General features: G+C 42.1%; 1 protein-coding gene and 1 non-coding gene across 2 annotated transcripts in view; both read left to right on the forward strand.

Annotated features, from left to right (window-relative positions):
- The first annotated feature begins 2,271 nt into the window (after window positions 1-2,271).
- The window catches only part of NPSR1 (neuropeptide S receptor 1), a 147,310-nt gene continuing 127,912 nt past the window's right edge, over window positions 2,272-21,669 (forward strand). The window contains 1 exon segment of the mRNA XM_025873355.1: window positions 2,272-2,427. Within this exon segment, the coding sequence (XP_025729140.1) occupies window positions 2,272-2,427 (156 nt within the window).
- TRNAE-CUC (transfer RNA glutamic acid (anticodon CUC)) lies at window positions 15,541-15,613 on the forward strand. The gene has a single exon. It is a non-coding gene; the product is annotated as a tRNA-Glu (tRNA).

Consider the following 21,669-nt stretch of genomic DNA (forward strand, 5'->3'; position numbering starts at 1 on the left):
AACCCAGATAGAGATGGAAAATTACCAGCATTAAGAAATGGAATGATGCATCATAGATTATGTAATTTTAACTTTACTGCATACTGCCAAATTGTTCTTCCAAGTGACTGTGTCAACTAACTCTTGTAGAACTGAAAAAATACATCCATTTCTTCCCATCCTTGTCAATATTTGGGGTAGTGAAACCCTAGTTTTAACTATGCCAATAGATAAAAACTTTGTCTTATTGTTTTAAGTTGCTTTTCCTTAAATTTTTAATATGACTGAGCATCTTTTCATGTTTATTGCCAGTCAGAATTTCTTTTGCTCATTTTGCTATCGGTTGTCCTGTTTTGACTCTTTCCCCTTGGAACCCATGGCGTACCCAGTTTTCTGGATAGCTCCCTCCTATTTGCTGCCCCTTGTTACTGGACCAAAGGGGATCCACTCCTTGGCACACTATAGGCAGAGAGAACACCAGGAGGCATAGCCTCACGAAGTCAACTTTATTTGTACAAACAAGGAAATCATGGAGAATAATTTCCAAAGTCATGTCTCCCTGAACAAAGGAAAGCAGGCTCCTTTTATTAGGAGTTGGGATAAATATTCCAAGGAGTATTTTAAAATTATAATGAGGTGGAGGCACTTTTTTTAAAGATTTTATTTATTTATTTGAGAGAGAGAAAAAGCAGGAGCAATGGGGAGGTGTAGAGAGAGGGAGAAGCAGGCTCCTTGCTAAGCAGGGAGCCCTAATGGGGGGCTTGATCCCAGGACCCCGGGATGGTGACCTGAGCCAAAGGCAAACAGTTAACCGACTGAGCTACTCAGGCACCCTTTCTGGCACTTTCTGAGACTCCTATGCAGGCATCTTCCTCAAATGTTTCTTGTTCTGTTTCAGCAGCTCATTAGTTAGTTTCTAGAAGGTAAGACTGACACTTAGGCAGAAGCTTTTAGGACCTTCCTGAGTTCAGGAGGTCAGGCCCGAGTTCAGGAGGTCAGGCCCGAGTTCAGGAGGTCAGACCAGGAACATTTGTTGCCCCTTCAGCATAGACTTAATATCTTCTCATCTACAGCATTCTATATTCTTCTGGGCTTGCAGATAATGCTAAAGCTTTCCCAATTACTTTCACGTGGGCCACCATTTTTTATGATCATCACTAACCTGCTACTCCTTACACCAGGTGTCATGAACCAATGGCTGCACACATTTGGAGCATTTTCCATGTAAGTAATCAGGTAGTTATGCTTGGTTGCAATACAAGTAGCCTAGTTCTGTTGTTTTACACCTGGCCGTTCACCCTTACTCGTGTTAACTTCATGCCTCAATAGGCTTTTGAAATGTGATGCAAATCAATATATGTTAATGTCAAGGCACTGCTGTCCAGCAATTTCTGAAGAGATGAGTTATTACCTCATTTCCATCACCAGTTGTGGGATCTTGAGCAAGTCATTTCAGCTCTGACAGCCAGTCTTTTCTAGGGTAAAATGAGAACATAAAGATACATCCCCTGCCTACCTCACAGAGTTGCTTGGATAGGAAATGAAAGAACATCAAGCTGATAAGAGTATTTACCAGGCACCACTCCCAGTCACTACACAAAGGTCATAGCCAATTGGTAAACACAGACCTCAGGCTTTTCTGAGAACTGCCCTGTGAAAATCTAGAGTAAACCACAGTGTGAAATACAAATATGCTATTTCCCCATGTTTACTGAAATAATGTACAGGCTACTAAGTAAGTGGCTAGGTGAGTATTGTAAGTCAGAAGGCAAGCTCAGCCAAAGCAAATGCATAATTATGATCTGATATCGGAAGAGCCAACATGACCTGAATTAATAAGTCTGCTGTTGAGTCCAAGTTCCTGTATTGTTGAAGCTGGAGCAGAAGTGGGGGTCCATTCTGGAAGTTAGGGAAAGCCTAGCTGGGCAGGAAGTCCTGTCTCTGGAGCCATATGGATCGCTTTTGGTGCGCGGCGTGGGGGGGGGGGGGGGGCTCCCACGGGCTCTGTGTTGAGGCCCTGGGCCTGGGCGGGACGGTGGGGTGAAGAGGCTGTGCCGGCTCCTAGATCATAACTGCTGAGGAGAGGAGAGAGCAGCACATGGATCCTCGCAGGCATCAGGCAGAGCTCTTCAGGGAGGTGGGCTCTGGGAGGGCTCCGTGCCTCTGCTGAGCCGAGCTCCAGGCAGAAGCCTTGGGAGGCAGAGCAGGTGCAGAGCTGCAGCGCTCAGAGGGGAGCTGGACTCTTCCTGGGCCGCAGGCGCCGGGACAGCCAGGCTCGAGTCCACCTGAGCCATGCCAGCCAACCTCACAGAGCGCGGCCCGGACTCCGACGCTTCCAGCGGGACCACACAGACCCTGGATGCTTCCCCAGTCCTCTGCACGGAAACGGTGACTTTCACGGAAGTGGTGGAAGGGGAGGAGTGGGGCTCCTTCTACTACTCCTTTAAGGTACGTTTCCTGCTTTCCACTCTGAAAAGGATTTTAAATAATGAGACAAGTGGAATTTAAGAGACCCAGCTAAACTATCATTGCCAGTACCGTGAATGGGTATAGTTTGTTTTCTTTAACTAAAAGAATAACAGAAAAAAAAAAACCTGATGAGCTAAATCAAGGAGTTTTTCATACTGTGCAAGGACCTATACTGTAGTTTCTTATGAATACTGGTCTTTTTCTTCTGCTGCTGCTGAAAACGTGTGAATCTTGAGTAGCATTTAACCAAGAGGCTGCAGAATGGATGATTTTGTTTGTTTGTTTGTTTCCCCCCTTTCCTTAGGTAAAAACACTTCTAATTAATTCTATAATAGTGCTTGAAATGTTGTCTGTTTCCTGTAGGGGTTATTGCTGTCAGTTTTTTGCAAGGAACATCATAAGTGTGGAGAGCCCACATCCCCCAGGACAGTGCCTGGTGCAAGGAGAAACATAGCAGTAAGGAAGGAAAGACCACACTTTTTTTTTTTGATCCTGTGCTTTGAACGTCAGTGAGCAATAGATTCTTTGACTGTTGTTTGTGGTGCCACAGTTTGCAACAAGTTGCTTCCTAGAACAAATGAGTAAATCAGACTTTGGTGAATTTCACCTTCAAAACATCCAGGGGTCACCCTGAGGAAACGATCTTCATTAGGCTAATACTGTTCCCTCTTCTACAAGACTGTAGTCAGAAACAAACCAGGCATCTGGAAAACAAGTTCTCTGCCTCTTGCATCAGAATGCAGGCATGTCAGGATATTTCACACGCTGCCTGGAGGTACGTTAAGTCGTAGCAATAATTCCCAGGTCTCAGACTGGTCTTTTTTTTTTTTTTTTTAAGATTTTATTTATTTATTTGACAGAGACACAGCGAGAGAGGGAACACAAGCAGAGGGAGTGTGAGAGGGAGAAGCAGGCTTCCCATGGAGTCCGATGCGGGGCTCGATCCCAGGACCCTGGGATCATGACCTGAGCCGAAGGCAGATGCTTAATGACTGAGCCACCCAGGCGCCCCTCAGACTGGTCTTTTATACCAGAAAGGAAAAGACTTCAAGAAAAATTCAAGCTGTTTTTGTTTGTTTGTTTGTTTGTTTAATCCTCTGGGTGTTCTTGAAATGATTTGGTTTTTACTCCACAAAGTAGAATTACTGTAACATCTACCTCTTTACTAGAGCTTTGCTTCTTTGCAAACACTCAGAATAAAACTTTCAGCAGGGAGCAATCCTGGGAGGCAGCCTAGCCTTCCTCAAAAGCCAAGAGACAAAACAGCAAAGCAGAGGCTGAACAAGTCACTTAGGCTGGCTCCACCGGACCCAGTCCCTCAGAACCACCTCCTGATGCATGCACACGCACAGCCCTGCTGCCCAGCTCCATGACAGAAAATAGACACTGAAATTGGAGTTGGTTGCCATTTACCTTTGACTGGGTACATCCTCTCTATGGAATCAGCTTGCGGATCTAGAGAGTCGTGTTGGAGAAGCAGGCTTTGTGCACCCCTTTAACTAAAAGTTAAAGGGACACTCTTTCTCAGGGACACTGCCTCTGCAGCCTCTTTGATAGTTATAAAACCTGGCAGCAAACGGAACGAAGAGAGAATGGCCATTGCAAAAGGGATACTAATCGGCAATAAGGCAGTCGTTCTGAGACGCAAGCGATAATCACTCTCCACTGAAATCTCTTTTGCCCTTTTTTGAATACAGCTCCTAAGGGGTATTTTCAATGTTCAGACAAACCCCTGCTGGTTCTCTACTAGTGTTTCATTCTGTCCTAGCAACATCCTCTCTAGGTACTAAAGAGAATCACATCATTTTCTGTCTCATGCCTACTCATGTTTGCCCTCAAACAACTAGACCACTGGACAAGAAAAGGAGATAAAAGAGAGGGACTGTTTGTCCAGGAGCTTAGGATGTTCCATTTCATTTTTTGACCCACGCAATCATTGACTAAAGCACAGTGATGTGTAGTTACAAGGCCGTCTGTGGTGTTTGCGGGCACCGAGCTTCAATGTTTCAGGGTAACTTTTTCCCATGGTCCTCTTGGAACAGGGCACTTCTGTTACACTGTGGATCCAGAAACAATTCTGATGCAAACCCTTGCTCACTGTGAGACTTTTATTGCACATACTTCTCAAGAAGAAAGTCTGAACTGCTCTTTACTATCTCCCAAATGTGTCCTTTTAATCCCTGTTCTTTACCAAAAGCAGTAAAAATATCATAAAAATAAAAATCGTGTCAACAGTAAAAGTAGCAGAATTAATAGCAACAACAATAGCCTAACATCTCATTTGCTGTAGGCTTTCTTGGTGCCAGGAATTGTTCTAAATGACTTCTGTGACGTATCGCATTTCATTCTCACACACTGTGGTGCGTCTTTCCATCTGGAATTGCCTTCCGCCTTCATCTGCATTGATCTAAATTCCACCCACTCTGAAGTCTCCTCTTGAATTGCTTCTTCCATGAAGCCCCCCCACCCTTGACTCATCTCTCCTTTGAGTGTACCTGCCTTCTTGCCACTTAATCCACCTGTCTTCAACTGCTATTTCAATATGTGTCCAGAAGATGTATAATAGCCATTAAGCCCCTTGAATGATTTTTGTTTCGTATTCTCTCCAGAAGCCAGCACCAGGCTAGGCATACTCAATAAATATTTACTACATTAATGAAGTGTGGTGTCCTGTCTCTGTCAACTGCCCATATTTTGTCAGAAAGCTTGCTTTCTCAGTGATAGAGGTGGGGGTCTTGTTAACCGTGACTCCACAGGGCAGCCTCTGCCCTGCCTTGTCTCTCTACCCACTGCACTCGCCAAGCAAGGTCCTTCTCTGCATGAACATTCAAATCATCCTTATCCCATTTCCAAGACAACGTGACCAAAGTAAGTTATGGATTCCAGTGGGTGGGGTATAGAATTAGTTGTGGTGCCATAGACTAGTACCTAGTATCCGATTTAGCCCTGGGAAACTGTACCCAACCATGTTGTAGCCTTACTAGTCTCAGAGGTCTTGTTCGGTCTGCATGCTTGGGCTTCTGTCTTTCCTGCCTAGCACTTGAGTTCTTGTCTGAACCCCAAAGCTCTCTGGGCAGGAAATAAGACATCCCTGTCTGGATCTGGTTAGCTTTCTCTTCCACAGGCTTAGTGCCTTTCCCTCCTCCCATTTCCACCCCCAAATTCTTGCCCCCACTTCCACTGCTCTAACCTGATCTGTTATCTAAGCATGCCCTGGGATATAGGCAGGAAGGTCAGCGGAGAGTTTACCACCCCCTTCTTCTATCATGGGCTTCATGTGACCAACCCTGTGCGGTCCTGGGTTCAAGATTCCCAGCTCAAGCCCTGGTTTCCTTCATAGTTTCCAATTTCAAGTTTCCATCCAGTTCACCTCCTCAATTCCAGTACCAAATTCCAGTACCAAATTCTACCAGAAATTTCCAAGGAGGATAGGACTTTGCTAATCAGAAAGTGAATGGAGGACGTGAATATGAACCTGTCCGAGTGGAAGACAAAGATGAAACTCTTCATTTTAGCCTTTCGTTTTGCCTGTGAATGTGCTAGCAATGTTTCCCGTATCTCTAATTTTTAATGATGAGAAAATTAATTCAAAGTAACTGGGAGAGAACCTTGTCTGAATTAGTAAATTGGTGAAATTATAAAATAATGCGAATGAACTCATTTTTATTACTCTCAGGTGAAGGAAGAAACTTGAACCAAGACTGCTAAGTATTACCTAATGACGATCTTTTATTGAATCTTCTTCAGTGGGAAGCTACAAACGATAGGTGATTAGTCTAACTATTGTTGATATGTAAATGGTTGCTTCTAAGGGCTTGAGGGTGATTGGACACAGTTTTTTTTTTTTTGTCTTTGTTAGTGTAGCCTCCTACCTACTCTCTTGCTATTAATTTTCTTAACACATCTTTCCTCCTTTAATATAACAAAAGCAAATTCTAGTTCGTTTCCTGTCCCGCTTATTTCACAGGGAGCTTTAGCAGGAGCTCAATTGAGAAAGCTTATGTAGACTTGCTTGTTTTCAGTATATTTTGGTTGACAACTCATTTCTAAGAACTTGATCTACTTCCTGAGGTCCCTGACCTCCCCATGTTATCTCCTGCAGATTACAACAAGGGCCTGGCATTCACATCATGCATTTGTTTATGTCTTCTACATAGTTTCGCTCGGTATGTTCATTTTCAGTACATTCATATGGTTGAATATGTGGCTGTTTATAAGGAAATGACTACTAGTTTTGCTCAGTTATTAAAGGTCTGCTATTTACTACCTGTTTGTGCTGTGCTGACCGAGCACTCCACTTTCCATTCCCTTACTGGGTAAGCTCTATCATGTCCAGTTTTACTTTGTGTCATTGAGAAAGCCACAGATATTACTGGTTGGCTCTACAGGGGCGTCAGACAATTCCCAAGCTATGCACTGTAGTTTGTGAGAAAGGAAAACTTGCTCAACTAAATTTCTCTTTGCAGTACTAGTACATCTCAGGGCAGGAAACATAATCTTAGTTAATTCCGAGTGAACTCAGAATTACAGTTTTTCAGCCTATGAAGGGTTTTCCCATTTTCTGACTCAAGGAAGGTGTCTAAGCTCTAGGGATGGTGCCTCTATAGTGCGTTCACATGTGTGTGATGGGGGTAAGGGAGGGGGTCCAACCTGGGGAGAGACCTGGGCAAGTTGGTGTCAGCTTGAAAAGTGCTGTCTGGCTTTCAGAAGCGGTTTTCCCTGTTCCAGACCCTTGTCTGGATCCCTGTCTGGCCCAGGTCAGCACCACACTGTTTCCTGAGGCAGAGTACTTTTGTCACATTTCTTTCAGGCACACGGGTGTTCACATCTCCCTCTTTCCCTCTCAGTCGCAGCCAAATTTGTCTGTCCTTACTAGGAATGAAAAGTTCAACTGCCTCCCTCCCAGCTCTGGGCTGTGGGAAACAGCGGCGTTGTCTCTAGTGCTCTCTCTACCCACATGGCGACCATATCTGTACCGCTCCCGCCTCATGATAGATGGGGAACCTGCCATTCCCTCGCTCCTATGCAGTAAGTGGACTTCAGCCCCCTTTTAGAACTGTGCTCTCAAACTCAGTGGATGTTATCTCTTCCTTTTTTTGGTGCAAGCCTTTGGAAGGGGAAATACGACATCCTCTCATCAGTGTCTACGCTTCTTCACATTCTGTATCACTGTTGAACCATTCTATCTGCTGGCTCCCTCAACCTTTCTTTATCAAGGGGAAACTGGCTGCACTGTATTCTTCCAAATTTCTTATTCCAAGCTTTCTGCTCTGAATGCTCAAAAAGACACTCCTCTTGCCAGGAAAAAAAAAAAAAGCCATTTCTTTTCGAGGTAGTTAAGATACCCTCCGTGAGGCTTTTATTTATTTATTTATTTTTGAAAGCCTGACACTCACTTGTTTCTCTCTCCCTACATTGCTAAAGATTATACCCTGAGGGCAGATGCGGCAGAGCTCTCTGGCTGCCTGAGCTGGGAAGGATTTATCAAAGGAGTAGGAAGGCCCACATCCATTTATGCTTCAAAATGTCACCCTGTCCTCCTTGAAATAACTTCCTGTTGATACAGTGGGTAAGAATGTGTGGAGCCATGTACTCAAGTGTCAAGAAATGTCATATCATTGTTCTATAACTGAACTTAGCTTTTCTCTGGACCGCTCAGCCCACCTGATGGCAGAAGTAGCTTAGTCATCCACAGGTAAACTCAGGCTCTCGAAACTTCCCCATCATTTTAGTGAGGCATGGCCTCTATAACCAGAGTGCTGGGGTCAGGTCCCAGTGCCACCGCTATCTAACTGTGCGACTTTGAGCAGTTCCCTTCTACCTCTGCCATGGCTTCCATATCCAACAAATGACACTAATAATTAAATGTCCTCCGTAGGGTTCTTGTGATGAGTTAAGTAATGGAATTCTTGTGAAGCTTTTAAGAATGGTGAAGGGCCTAAAGTGTTCAATAATTGTTAGATGTTGGATCCCCAGGAACTAATTGTTTCACTCTTTACTAAAGCTACTTCCTGAAAGTTGAGGAGCCACCATTATCTATACTTCTGAATATTCTGAAGGATATCACTGCCGTTGAAGCTCTTTGGGACAGTTCTAATATACATTAAGTCCTCACCAAGTGGTGGTGAATTGAGCTGTTGCTCTTCTTTCAATTAGACCATGAAAAATGTAGAGTAAGAGAAGATTCCATTTCTTACTTTATCATCTTGATATAATGTCTAATTTTTATCTATGCAAGCTTAATGGACCACTACAAGAAGGGCTATTTACAGAGATGGGAAATTATGCCCTATCCAATGGAAGAAAGGATGGGCTTCTACTGTGGCAAAGAGATCTTCTGGGCCACAAGATGGCAAAACCACGCACACTCATGATGAAATCATTAAGAAGTAATCATCAGGGTTCTTTTCTTTTTTTTCTTTTTTTTTCTTTTTTTTTTTCTCTTTTCTCTCCTAACAGGCAATATTGCTGACCGCCTAAAAATGATGGGTCCCTTACACTTGTCAGCCCTTTACTTTCAACACCATAACACTGTCACATGATTTCATTTGACCTACCATCAGCTCTAGCAGGCTCTAAAATAGCATTCTTATTTTTTAACCAGATGTGAACATGAAATCAGAGAAAAGTTAAAGGTGTGAACTTCCTAATAAAATAGAAACAAAAAGAGAAAGAAGAAAAAAGAAATGAGATTCTACGGCTGATTTTAGGCAGGATAAGGTAGGTTCTGCAACAGTAAAAACTAAACCCTGAGGTGCAATAAAAAATGGGGGCACTTAACTGCTGGGATAAATGAGGCAGAAGAGAGAATCAGCGATATAGAAGACCAAATGATGGAAAATAAAGAGGCTGAGAAAAAGAGAGAGAAACAACTAGAGGATCACGAGGGCAGAATTCGAGATTAAGCGATACCATAAGATGAAACAACATTAGAATAATTGGGATCCCAGAAGAAGAAGAAAGAGAGAGAGGGGCAGAAGGTATATTGGAGCAAATAATAGCAGAGAACTTCCCTAATGTGAGGAAGGAAACAGGCATCAAAATCCAGGAGGCACAGAGAACCCGTCTCAAAATCAATAAAAATAGGTCAACACCCCGACATCTAATAGTAAAACTTACGAGTCTCAGAGACAAAGAGAAAATCCTGAAAGCAGCTCGGGAGAAGAGATATGTAACCTACAATGGTAGAAATATTAGATTGGCAACAGACCTATCCACAGAGACCTGGCAGGCCAGAAAGGACTGGCATGATATCTTCAGAGCACTAAACGAGAAAAATATGCAGCCAAGAATACTATATCCAGCTAGGCTCTCATTGAAAATTGAAGGAGAGATAAAAAGCTTCCAGGACAAACAAAAACTAAAGGAATTTGCAAACACAAAACCAGCCCTCCAAGAAATATTGAAAGGGGTCCTCTAAGCAAAGGGAGAGCCCAAAAGCAGCATAGATCAGAAAGGAACACAGACAATATACAGTAACAGTCACCTTACAGGCAATACAATGGCACTAAATTCGTATCTTTCAATAGTTACCCTGAATGTAAATGGGCTAAATGCCCCAATCAAAAGACACAGGCTATCAGATTGGATTAAGAAACAAGACCCATCGATATGCTGTCTGCAAGAGACTCATTTTAGACCCAGAGACACCCCCACATTGAAAGTGAGGGGGTGGAAAACCATTTGCCATGCTAACGGACACCAAAAGAAAGCTGGGGTGGCAATCCTTATATCAGACAAATTAGATTTTAAAACAAAGACTGTAATAAGAGATGAGGAAGGACACTATATACGACTTAAAGGGTCTATCCAACAAGAAGATCTAACAATTGTAAATATCTATGCCCCGAACATGGGAGCAGCCAATTATATAAGGCAATTAATAACAAAAGCAAAGAAACACATTGACAACAATACAATAATAGTGGGGGACGTTAACACCCCCCTGACTGAAATGTACAGATCATCTAAGCAAAAGATCAACAAGGAAATAAAGACTTTAAATGACACACTGGACCAAATGGACTTCACAGACATATTCAGAACATTCCATCCCAAAGCAACGGAATACACATTCTTCTCTAGTGCCCATGGAACATACTGTAGAATTGATCACATCCTAGGTCACAAATCAGGTCTCAACCGGTACCAAAAGATTGGGATTATTCCCTGCATATTTTCAGACCACAATGCTTTGAAACTAGAACTCAATCACAAGAGGAAAGTCGGAAAGAACTCAAATACATGGAGGCTAAAGAGCATCCTACTAAAGAATGAATGGGTCAACCAGGAAATTAAAGAAGAATTAAAAAAATTCATGGAAACCAATGAAAATGAAAACACAACTGTTCAAAATCTTTGGGATACAGCAAAGGCAGTCCCGAGAGGAAAGTATATAGCAATACAAGCCTTTCTCAAGACAAGAAAGGTCTCAAATCCACTACCTAATCCTACACCTAAAGGAGCTGGAGAAAGAACAGCAAATAAAGCCTAAACCCAGCAGGAGAAGAGAAATAATAAACATGAGAGCAGAAATCAATGAACTAGAAACCAAAAGAACAGTAGAACAGATCAATGAAACTAGGAGCTGGTTCTTTGAAAGAATTAACAAGATTGATAAACCCCTGGCCAGACTGATCCAAAAGAAAACAGAAAGGACCCAAATCAACAAAATCATGAAGGAAAGAGGAGAGATCACAACCAACACCAAAGAAACACAAACAATTATAAGAACATATTATGAGCAACTCGATGCCAGCAAATTAGAGAACCTGGAAGAAATGGGTGCATTCCTAGAGATGTATCAACTACCAAAATTGAACCAGGAAGAAATAGAAAACCTGAACAGACCTATAACCACTAAGGAAATGGAAGCAGTCATCCAAAATCTCCCAACAAACAAAAGCCCAGGGCCAGATGGCTTCCCAGGGGAATTCTATCAGACATTTAAAGAAGAATTAATACCTATTCTCCTGAAACTGTTCCAAAAAATAGAAACGGAAGGAAAACTTCCAAACTCATTTTATGAGGCCAGCATTACCTTGATTCCAAAACCAGACAAAGACCCCATCAAAAAGGAGAATTACAGACCAATATCCTTGATGAGCACGGACACAAAAATTCTCACCAAAATACTAGCCAATAGGATCCAACAGTACATTAAAAGGATTATTCACCATGACCCAGTGGGATTTATCCCTGGGCTGCAAGGCTGGTTCAACATCCGCAAATCAATCAGTGTGATACAATACATTAACAAAAGAAAGAATAAGAATCATATGATCCTCTCAATAGATGCAGAAAAAGCATTTGACAAAGTACAGCATCCTTTCTTGATCAAAACTCTTCAGAGTATAGGGATAGAGGGTACATGCCTCAATATCATAAAAGCCATCTATGAAAAACTTACAGGGAATATCATTCTCAATGGGGAAAAGCTGAGAGCTTTTCCCCTAAGGTCAGGAACACGGCAGGGATGTCCACTCTCACCACTGCTATTCAACATAGTATTAGAAGTCCTAGCCACAGCAATCAGACAACAGAAAGAACTCAAAGGCATCCAAATCAGCAAAGAGGAAGTCAAACTCTCACTCTTTGCAGATGATATGATACTGTATGTGGAAAACCCAAAAGACTCCACCCCAAAACTCCTAGAACTCCTACAGGAATTCAGTCAAGTGGCAGGATATAAAATCAATGCACAGAAATCAGTGGCATTCCTATACACCAACGACAAGACAGAAGAGAGACAAATCAAGGAGTGGATCCCATTTACAATTGCACCCAAAACCATAAGATACCTAGGAATAAATTTAACCAAAGAGGCAAGGGATCTGTACTCAGAAAACTATAAAATACTCATGAAAGAAATTGAGGAAGACACAAAGAAATAGAAAAACTTTCCGTGCTCATAGATTGGAAGAACCAACATTATGAAGATGTCAGTGCTACCTAGAGCAATCTACACATTCAATGCAATCCCCATCAAAATACCATCCACTTTTTTCAAAGAAATGGAACAAAGAATCCTAAAATTTGTATGGAACCAGAAGAGACCCCGAATAGCCAGAGGAATATTGAAAAAGAAAAGCAAAGCTGGCGGCATCACAATTCCGGACTTCCAGCTCTATGACAAAGCTGTCATCATCAAGACAGTATGGTATTGGCACAAAAACAGACACATAGATCAATGGAACAGAATCGAGAGCCCAGAAATGGACCCTCAACTCTATGGTCAACTCATCTTTGACAAAGCAGGAAAGAATGTCCAGTGGAATAAAGACAGTCTCTTCCACAAATGGTGCTGGGAAAATTGGACAGCCACATGCAGAAGAATGAAACTGGACCATTTCCTGACACCACACACAAAAATAGACTCCAAATGGTTGAAAGACCTAAACGTGAGACAGGAGTCCATCAACCTCTTCGACCTCAGCCGCAGCAACTTCTTCCTAGAAACATCGCCAAAGGCAAGGGAAGCAAGGGCAAAAATGAACTATTGGGATTTCATCAAGATAAAAAGCTTTTGCACAGCAAAAGAAACAGTCCACAAAACCAAAAGACAACCGACAGAATGGGAGAAAATATTTGCAAATGACATATCAGATAAAGGGCTACTATCCAAAATGTATAAAGAACTTATCAAACTCAACACCCAAAGAACAAATAATCCAATCGAGAAATGGGCAGAAGACATGAACAGACATTTTTCAAAGAAGACATCCAAATGGCCAACAGACACATGAAAAAGTGCTCAACATCGCTCGGCATCAGGGAAATCCAAATCAAAACCTCAATGAGATACCACCTCACACCAGTCAGAATGGCTAAAATTAACAAGTCAGGAAATGACAGATGTTGGCGGGGATGCGGAGAAAGGGGAACCCTCCTACACTGTTGGTGGGAATGCAAGCTGGTGCAACCACTCTGGAAAATAGTATGGAAGTTCCTCAAACCGTTGAAAATAGCGCTACCATAGGATCCAGCAATTGCACTATTGGGTATTTACCCCAAAGATACAAATGTAGAGATCCGAAGGGGTATGTGCACCCCAATGTTTATAGCAGCAGTGTCCACAATAGCCAAACTGTGGAAAGAGCCAAGATGTCCATCGACAGATGAATGGATAAAGAAGAAGTGGTATATATACACAATGGAATATTATGCAGCCATCAAAAGGAATGAGATCTTGCCATTTGCAATGACGTGGATGGAACTGGAGGGTGTTATGCTGAGTGAAATAAGTCAATCAGAGAAAGACATGTATCATATGATGGAATATGAGGAATTCTTAAACTCACGAAAGAAACTGAGTGTTGCTGGAGTGGTGGGGGTGTGGGAGGGATGGGCTGGCTGGGTGATAGACATTGGGAGGGGATGTGCTATGGTGAGCGCTGTGAATTGTGCAAGACTGTTGAATCACAGATCTGTACTTCTGAAACAAATAATGCAACATATGTTAAGAAAAAAGAAAAAGAAGATAGCAGGAGGGGAAGAATGAAGGGGAGTAAGTTGGAGGGGGAGACGAACCAGGAGAGACGATGGACTCTGAAAAACAAACTGAGGGTTCTAGAGGGGAGGAGGGTGGGGGGATGGGTTAGCCTGGTGATGAGTATTAAAGAAGGCACATCCTGCGTGGAGCACTGGGTGTTATGCACAAACAATGAATCATGGGACAGTACATCAAGGACCAATGATGTAATGTATGGTGATTAACATAACAATAAAAAATACAAAAAATCTAAACCCTGAATATTGGTGGTTTAGCATATCAAAAGTTATTTCTCTCAATTATCCCAGTTGCAAGCAGGTCAACTTGTAACTCTGCCTTCTAGAACAAAATTATTTCCAAGGAAGAAGGCTTTGGCCTTATCTTATCTACTTCGGCCTGAACTGGTATATGACTTCAACTCGATTCCATTGGCAAGAATTTATTAGGTGATGGGCAGGGGAAATGTAGCTTCACTGAACATCCCCAGTGTGGGGAACATAGTGTACTGCTTTAAAGCTTGGCCTGATTTTCACCTTCTACAGGATGAAACCTAAGTTCTTCAGCCTGGCCTAAATATGTTCATGACCCCAATATGTTACATGACATATACACATGAACACACACGCACGCACACATACATGCACGCATACTAGACTTCAGTCACGGAAGGGTAGCTCTAGATCCCACTTCCATAGCATCGTGTCTGACACAGAGTAGGTAAATGGTCAATAAATATTTTGTGGAGTGAAAGAGCATATCAAGAAAGAGTCTGTGTTACAAGTTTATTCCTAAGGTCTCAATAAATTAATGTGAACATATTAGAGTGGATGGAATCTTAATCCTTATTCTGCAAGCCATTGGGATTGGATTTTAAAGGTACTGTGATTTAGGGGAATTCCCAACACCACAGCAAGGCCATATAGCAGGAGAGGCTGTGTAAACAGATCTTTAGACCTGAAGCAATCAACGTCCAAAGTCTGATGATACTCTTTTCCATGGTGTCAGCCCTGGTTCCACATCTAAGGCCTGGAAACCATCCACCTGTGAACCCCAAGACATCAGGCAGGTATTGGGAAAGGCACAATGTTAACATTCACATCCCTGGTCTCCATTTATGTGTTCTGACACCTGATTATAGAAGTTCACCTATAGAGATCTTCTGCAAGGTACAGAGGGCAAAGGGCACCATCTGTGGACAATAGGACCTGCTGCAATGGGGTGAATGATTCAGCCCTGTCTACCAGAATTTCAATCAAGCAGCCACATAATTCCTGTCTGCTGCCTCTGGACACTGTAAGCAGAAAATGTGTCTGTCCTGTGAGCAGTGAGACTATAGCTGCTTTCTCAGGAGAAGACCTTATACTAGGTACTAGGAAACCAGGAAGGATGTATCACTGTCTTGATGGGCTAGTAAACTAATGCTTTAATTCAACAAATATTACTAACGTGACTTCAGCCTTTTAAATTCTTAATACCTATAGATAAACATAAATATTTCTCACTCAGTTTAAGTTTAAAATATAAATATGATGTCTAAAAATAAGTCAAAGTATAATTGTAGTAATGCAGAATATAATTTTTTTAAACTATATTCTTGGGGCCCCTGGCTGGCTCAGTTGGTAGAGCATGTGACTCTCGATCTCAGGGTCATGAGTTCAAGCCCCACGTTGGAGGTAGAGATTACTTAAAATAAATAAATTAAAAAATTAAAAAAAATAAAAAATAAACTATATTCTTTCCCTCCCCATATTTTACATACCCTTTTACCCTATCAATTTGAGAATCACAGATTGGCTTGACCGAGTATTACTTTAGGCACTGGGGGTTCAGAGATGGAGGAAACAGGTACCTTGCCTTCAGACAGCTCTGTCTAATGGGGAACCAGACATTTAGTCAATAATTATAAGGGAAAAGCATATAGTCACTTAGAAAAGGGAAGAGGGGTGCCTGGGTTGCTCAGATGGTTATGTGTCTGACTCTTGGTTTGGGCTCAGGTCATGATCTCAGGGTCCTGAGATGGAGCCAGCATCAGGCTCTGTGCTCAGCGGGGAGCCTGCTTCTCCCTCTCCTTCTGCCCCCCCCCACTCATGCACGCGCTCCATTTCTCTCTCTCTCTCTGTCAAATAAATAAATAAAATCTTAAAAAAACTAGAGTTAGGTAAAAAGACCCAAGGGGATCATTAGACTAAACAATATGGATTTTTTTCTTACAGGCAAGAAGATCTTTAAAGTTTTATTAACAAAAGTGTTAACAGTGAAAACTGATTTTAGAGAGCTTAATCAGGCTGCAGGGTCCCGGATGGGTTTCAGGAGGGGGCCCTGGGAAAGGAGAGTCAGTTCTGATGCCCGAAGGAGAGGTGTTGGTGCTCAGGTGAGGACTGTCTTGTCTGAGAGTGAAAAGGAAGTACATATGTCAGGTCATGAAGGTTTTGGGGAATCAGAGAGGGTTGGCTGAGGCAGAGAAGGAAGATGACATGGGGGTTAAAATTGATAAGGTGATCCCACAATGTCGATGAAAAGGCAAAGGAAATTGAACAGCCATAATAATTCTGAAAAAGAAGAAAGTCAGGGAGGTGACTTACAGACTTACTGTAAAGTTACAGTGAGGTACTGAGGGAACGCTAAACGTACAGAAATGGAAAAGAAATAGGCCCACACATATATGGTCAATTAATTTTTGACAAAAGTAAAATTCAATGAAAGAAGCAAAAATAGTGCTGGAACAAGTAGATAGCTACATGTAAAAAGTGAACCCCTACCCAAACTTTACACCCTATAAAATTTAACCCCAAATGGATCATATACCTGCGTAAAACCTAAAATAAAACACCTAGAAGAAAATCTAGGAGAAAATCTTTGTGACCTTGGATTAGGCAAAGATTTCTTACATACAACACTGAAAATACAATCCATGAAAGAAAAATTTGATAAATTGGACTCTATTAAAATTAAGAACTTCTATAATTTGAAAGATGCTATTAAGAGACAAAAAGGCTAATCACATACTAGGAAAAAATATCTATAAATTATATACAGATCTAATGGGTAATTTTTATCCAGAACATATAAAAATTTCCTAAAGCTCAATAAGCAGAAAAAAAATCTTGATTTAAAAAAGTAGCAAAAGTTTTACGGGCGCCTGGGTGGCTCAGCCGGTTAAGCGTCCAACTCTTCATTTTGGCTCAGGTCATGATCTCAGGGGCATGAACTAGAGCTCTGCGTTGGGCTCCAAGCTTTAGGATTCTCTCTCTCTCCCTCTGCCCTTCCCACCCCCGCTCACACAGTCTCTCTCTCTCTCTCTCTCTCTCATTCTCTCTTAAAAAGATAAGAATAAATAAAATGTAGCAAAATTTTGAACAGACATACCACCAAAGAAAATACATAGATGGTAAATAAAGACATGAAAAGATGTTCAGCCTCCTTAGTCATGAGTGAACTACAAAATAAAACTACAATGAGATACCACCACACGCTTATTAGAAGGGCTAAAATAAGAATGCACTGACTGTGTCGAGCACTGTCAAGAATGGGAAGCAATTAGAACCATCTTAACATTCCTGATGGCAAAATGGTAAAGACCTTTCAGAAAACATTTTGCCCTTTTCCTATAAGTTAAACATATATTTATTTTACAACCCCCAACTCCTACTCCTGGGCATTTACCAAAGGGAAATAAAACCTATGTCTACACAAAGCCTGTATGTCAATAGGTAGACTGCCTTCATTTAAAAATGCCAAAAAGCAGAAACAACCCAAACATCCTGAAGCTGGAGAATGGGTAAACAGGCTGTAATACACCCATTCAGTGGAATATTACCTAGTAATAATAAGGAATAAACTTACAGATACACAAAACAACATGATGCATTTCAAATGCATTATGCTAAGTGAAAGGAAATCAGACTCAAAATGCTACAAACTGTCATGAATTCATTTGATTTCATTTATGTAATGTTGTGGAGAAAATAGAACTCTAAGGACAGAAAACAAATCAGTGGTTGCCATGGGTTGGGGGTGAGCCGAAGCCTGACTACAAAGGGCATAGGGGAATCTTTGTGAATGATGGAACTGTTCTATATCTTGAGTGTAATGATGGTTACATTTGTCAAAACTCTCAGAACTATATACTAAAAGGGTGAATTTTCCTCTGTAGAAATTATATCTTAATAAAAAATTCATTATCTAGAGATTTACATTGTGAATTTAATTTTCAACAAAATTTGTTTCATTTAAAAATCATAAATCCCCAAGTGACAGCATAATGGAAGTATAGCAGAAGCCCCAGGAGCACCTGAAATGAGATATAGATTTAGAAGATTACTACAGAATCAAGAGTTTAAGATGGATGAACCTCCAAAAGCCGCAACTATGGATCAAAATGGACAGAAAAATGAAGGCCCCACGTCACAAAGGTGTTTGCTCAAATGTCATCTCCTTGAGAGTCTTCTTTGGCTTATATGACATATGACACATCTGTACCTTTGTTCTCTATCTCATAATGTCTAGAAATTATGCTTCATGAGGACCAGAACTCCACCTAGTTTCACCAGTGCCAACAACCATGCTAGCCCTGATTAGACCCTCAGAGAGTCTTGAAGAGTGAATAGACCCTATTGTGGACTTAATAGGCATAAATATTGACAAAGAATTCAGGGCACAGCTCTGTAAATGTTTTCCTAGGTACCTCTTTATTCTACTTTACAAGTAGACCTCAACCATTAGCCACTTAGCACGAATCTTAAGTATATAAAGGTAGTACTGGTGAGGAATAAAGATGATGCTTCCAAATTTTGGAGAACATCAACAGCTGTGAAAGGAGGCATTGGATGAGCCTGGAGAAGATGAAGATGTGCTCAGGAACAGATGCTGAATGGGCAGTGCTCCTTTGGTTGACCCCATAGCTAATCTCAACCCCCTTCTCACTTTCCCAGCTAAATACTCACTGCCCTAGTCTCCCCTGCAGTTAAAAGTAACTCAGTTTGGGAAACTTAATTGGAAGTCTGTGAGATTGCTGATAAATTTTCTCCTTTTCTAATAAAAAGAGAAAGATATGGCTGGCATTCTATTTTTTCCCTTCTGTCTGCCTTGAATTCTGACACAATGCATGGAGCTGCAGCAGCCACTTTATGACCACAGGAGAAAACCCAAGGCAAATTAGATGCATCAAAGACAGTAGTAACCTACCTTCAGATTTCTTATTATATGAAAAAAACCCACCTTACTTTATTTGTTTAAGCCACCGTTAAGTGGGCTTTTTTATTTTTGAGCTGAACACTTTCCCAATAGATTTAAAAAAAAAAAAAAAGGTACAAAACTGTATGTTTGGAGTTCTGAAGCTAAGGTCTTAAAAGTGGGCCACAGAAAAATCAAATAAACATTTCTTTTTCTTTTATCCCACATTTGGGTGGTGCAGGGGCTGGCTATGCTCAGGTTTCTCATCCTGCTGTTAAAGAGGCACTGAAGAGGGTTTTATAAACATTGATTCAGACTGGATTATATGTTTCTGAGTAAGAAAAAGTCTCTCCCCTTTCCCAAAGAAAAAAAGCCTTGAATTTTTCAGAATGATTCTCCACATTTCAGATAATGACAGTACTTGGGTAATTTTATGAAAAATGCTAAAAGCACTTTAAAAATACTAGCTTAAAAAACTACCCAAAACATTAGGTCATTTTTTCATAACGGCCCAACAAGAGGATTTCCTATTGTTCTTCCTAAAGTGTAAAAGGATATGATTCCTGACACTTTAAGACAACCAAGGAAAGTGTGAGACATGGGCTCTGGAACCTGAAACCAATTCCATATTGTGCAACTCAGAACATCTCACATGCCGGCTCTCGCCTCACGTAGCTCTGCTGGGGGAGCCGAGCAATGACTACTTCAGTGTAGGATCAAGCAACAAAGGAGCCAGTTCTCATGTGGAAAATGGATTTGGGGGGAGAAAAAGAGGTAGGTAGTCATGGAGGAATTCTACCCATTAACCTCCTATGAGGCTCCCTCCAAACTGAGAGTGGGTGAGCAGCGAGTGAGGGCTGATGCCCTTCCCCTTGAAGACCAGCCTCCCAGACTCTCCACCACCCAGATTCTGCCCCTTAAACTCTCCACTCTCCCAGATTCTCCACACTCCCAGATTCTCCACTCTCCCAAATTCTCCACTCACCCACTCTCCACTCTCCCACACTCTCCATATTCCCAAAGTCTCTACTTGCCCAGATTCTCCACTCCCAAATTCTCCATTCTTCCGCATTCTCCACCCACCCACATACTCCAGTCTCCCACACTCTCCACACTCCCAGATTCTCCACCCTCCCAAATACTCCATGCACCCAGGTTCTCTCCTGCCCACACTGTTCACCCTCCAACTTGCCATTCTCCCAGATTCTCCACACACCCACACTCTCCACTCTCCCAGATTCTCCACTCTCTCATACTCTCCACTCACCCAGATTCTCCACTCTCCCAAATTCTCCACTCACCCAAGTTCTCCACTCACCAGATTCTCCATTCTCCCCAATTCTCTACTCACCCAAATTCTCCACCCAGATTTTCCACTCTCCAGCTCTCCACCCACGCAGATTCTCCACCCACTCAGATTTTCCACTGTCCCACACTCTGCACTTTCCCAGATTTTCCACCCTCCCAAATACTCCATTCCCCCAGGTTCTCCCCCTGCCACACTCTCTACTCTCCAACTTGCCACTCTCCAAATTCTCCACCCACCCACACTCTCCACTCTCCCAGATTCTCTACTCTCCCAAATTCTCCACTCACCCAGAATCTCCATTCACCCAGATTCTCCACCCATCCAAATTCTCCACCCTCCCACACTCTCTACCCACCCAGATTCTTCTCCCTTTGCCAAAGGTAAGTAAAGCAGAAACTTCCAGGGATTCCTCCCCTATTTGTGTTCCATTTTTGGAAGCAAAGAGACCGTTCTCCCAAGATAGAAATAGGTGGTTGGAGAAGAATTAAGAAGGAAGCATAACCTTGACACAAACAAGAACCAGGTTAAGCTTTCCCACACTCTCTAAGGGCTACTTCTTTCCCTTTGCTGTCTTCTCTGCCTGCTCTCTTCTCTGCCGGTCTAGGCATTCAGCTTGGACCTTGCATGCTCGGCTTCAAAATTTTTTTCTCTCCCTCTTTTCCCTAGTCCTCCTTCTATCTAAAAACACTCTTCCTCAACAAACTAATTCCAAGTATCAGCATAAAAGCATTCCAGAGTAAAGGAATTCTTTCCCCGGGGTGTCTCTCCCCTCAGCCCCCTTAACCTTCCAAGGCTATTTGCATTTTAAAGAGGATCTTGCTTAACTTACACAAACCTCTCCTCTCCTGAGCTCCCTGGGCAGAGAGAGTGAAGATCACAGGGTCTAGAGGAGTGTTGGGGTCCCTTGAAGAAGCAGCAGCAAAGGCTAAGAGGATCCCCCTTAATTCCTCTTCTTTCAGCTCCCAAAGGCTTTTGCCCAGCTCCTCTGCTGGGCTGGAGCCCTGATTGACCCTGGCCTGCAGTGTTCCCGACTCTGCATCTGATCAGAGATCTCCCCACGGCACTAAGAATTCCATTCACGTACAGATACTGAACCGAAGTCTTTGCTCAAGGACCGTTATTCACAACTCATAATTTAATAAAAAAATGAAATGGAATATTGTTAGGGCCCAAATGCAAGTTTCCTTCCTTTCATCTAGTAATTGTGGACTATTGCCCTCGGCAGCACATAGCAATCTATGCAAATAGA

Source organism: Callorhinus ursinus, unplaced genomic scaffold, assembly GCF_003265705.2.
Source record: "Callorhinus ursinus isolate GAN/ISIS: 27379988/994484 unplaced genomic scaffold, GSC_fseal_2.0 scaffold12, whole genome shotgun sequence".
Taxonomy (NCBI): domain Eukaryota; kingdom Metazoa; phylum Chordata; class Mammalia; order Carnivora; family Otariidae; genus Callorhinus; species Callorhinus ursinus.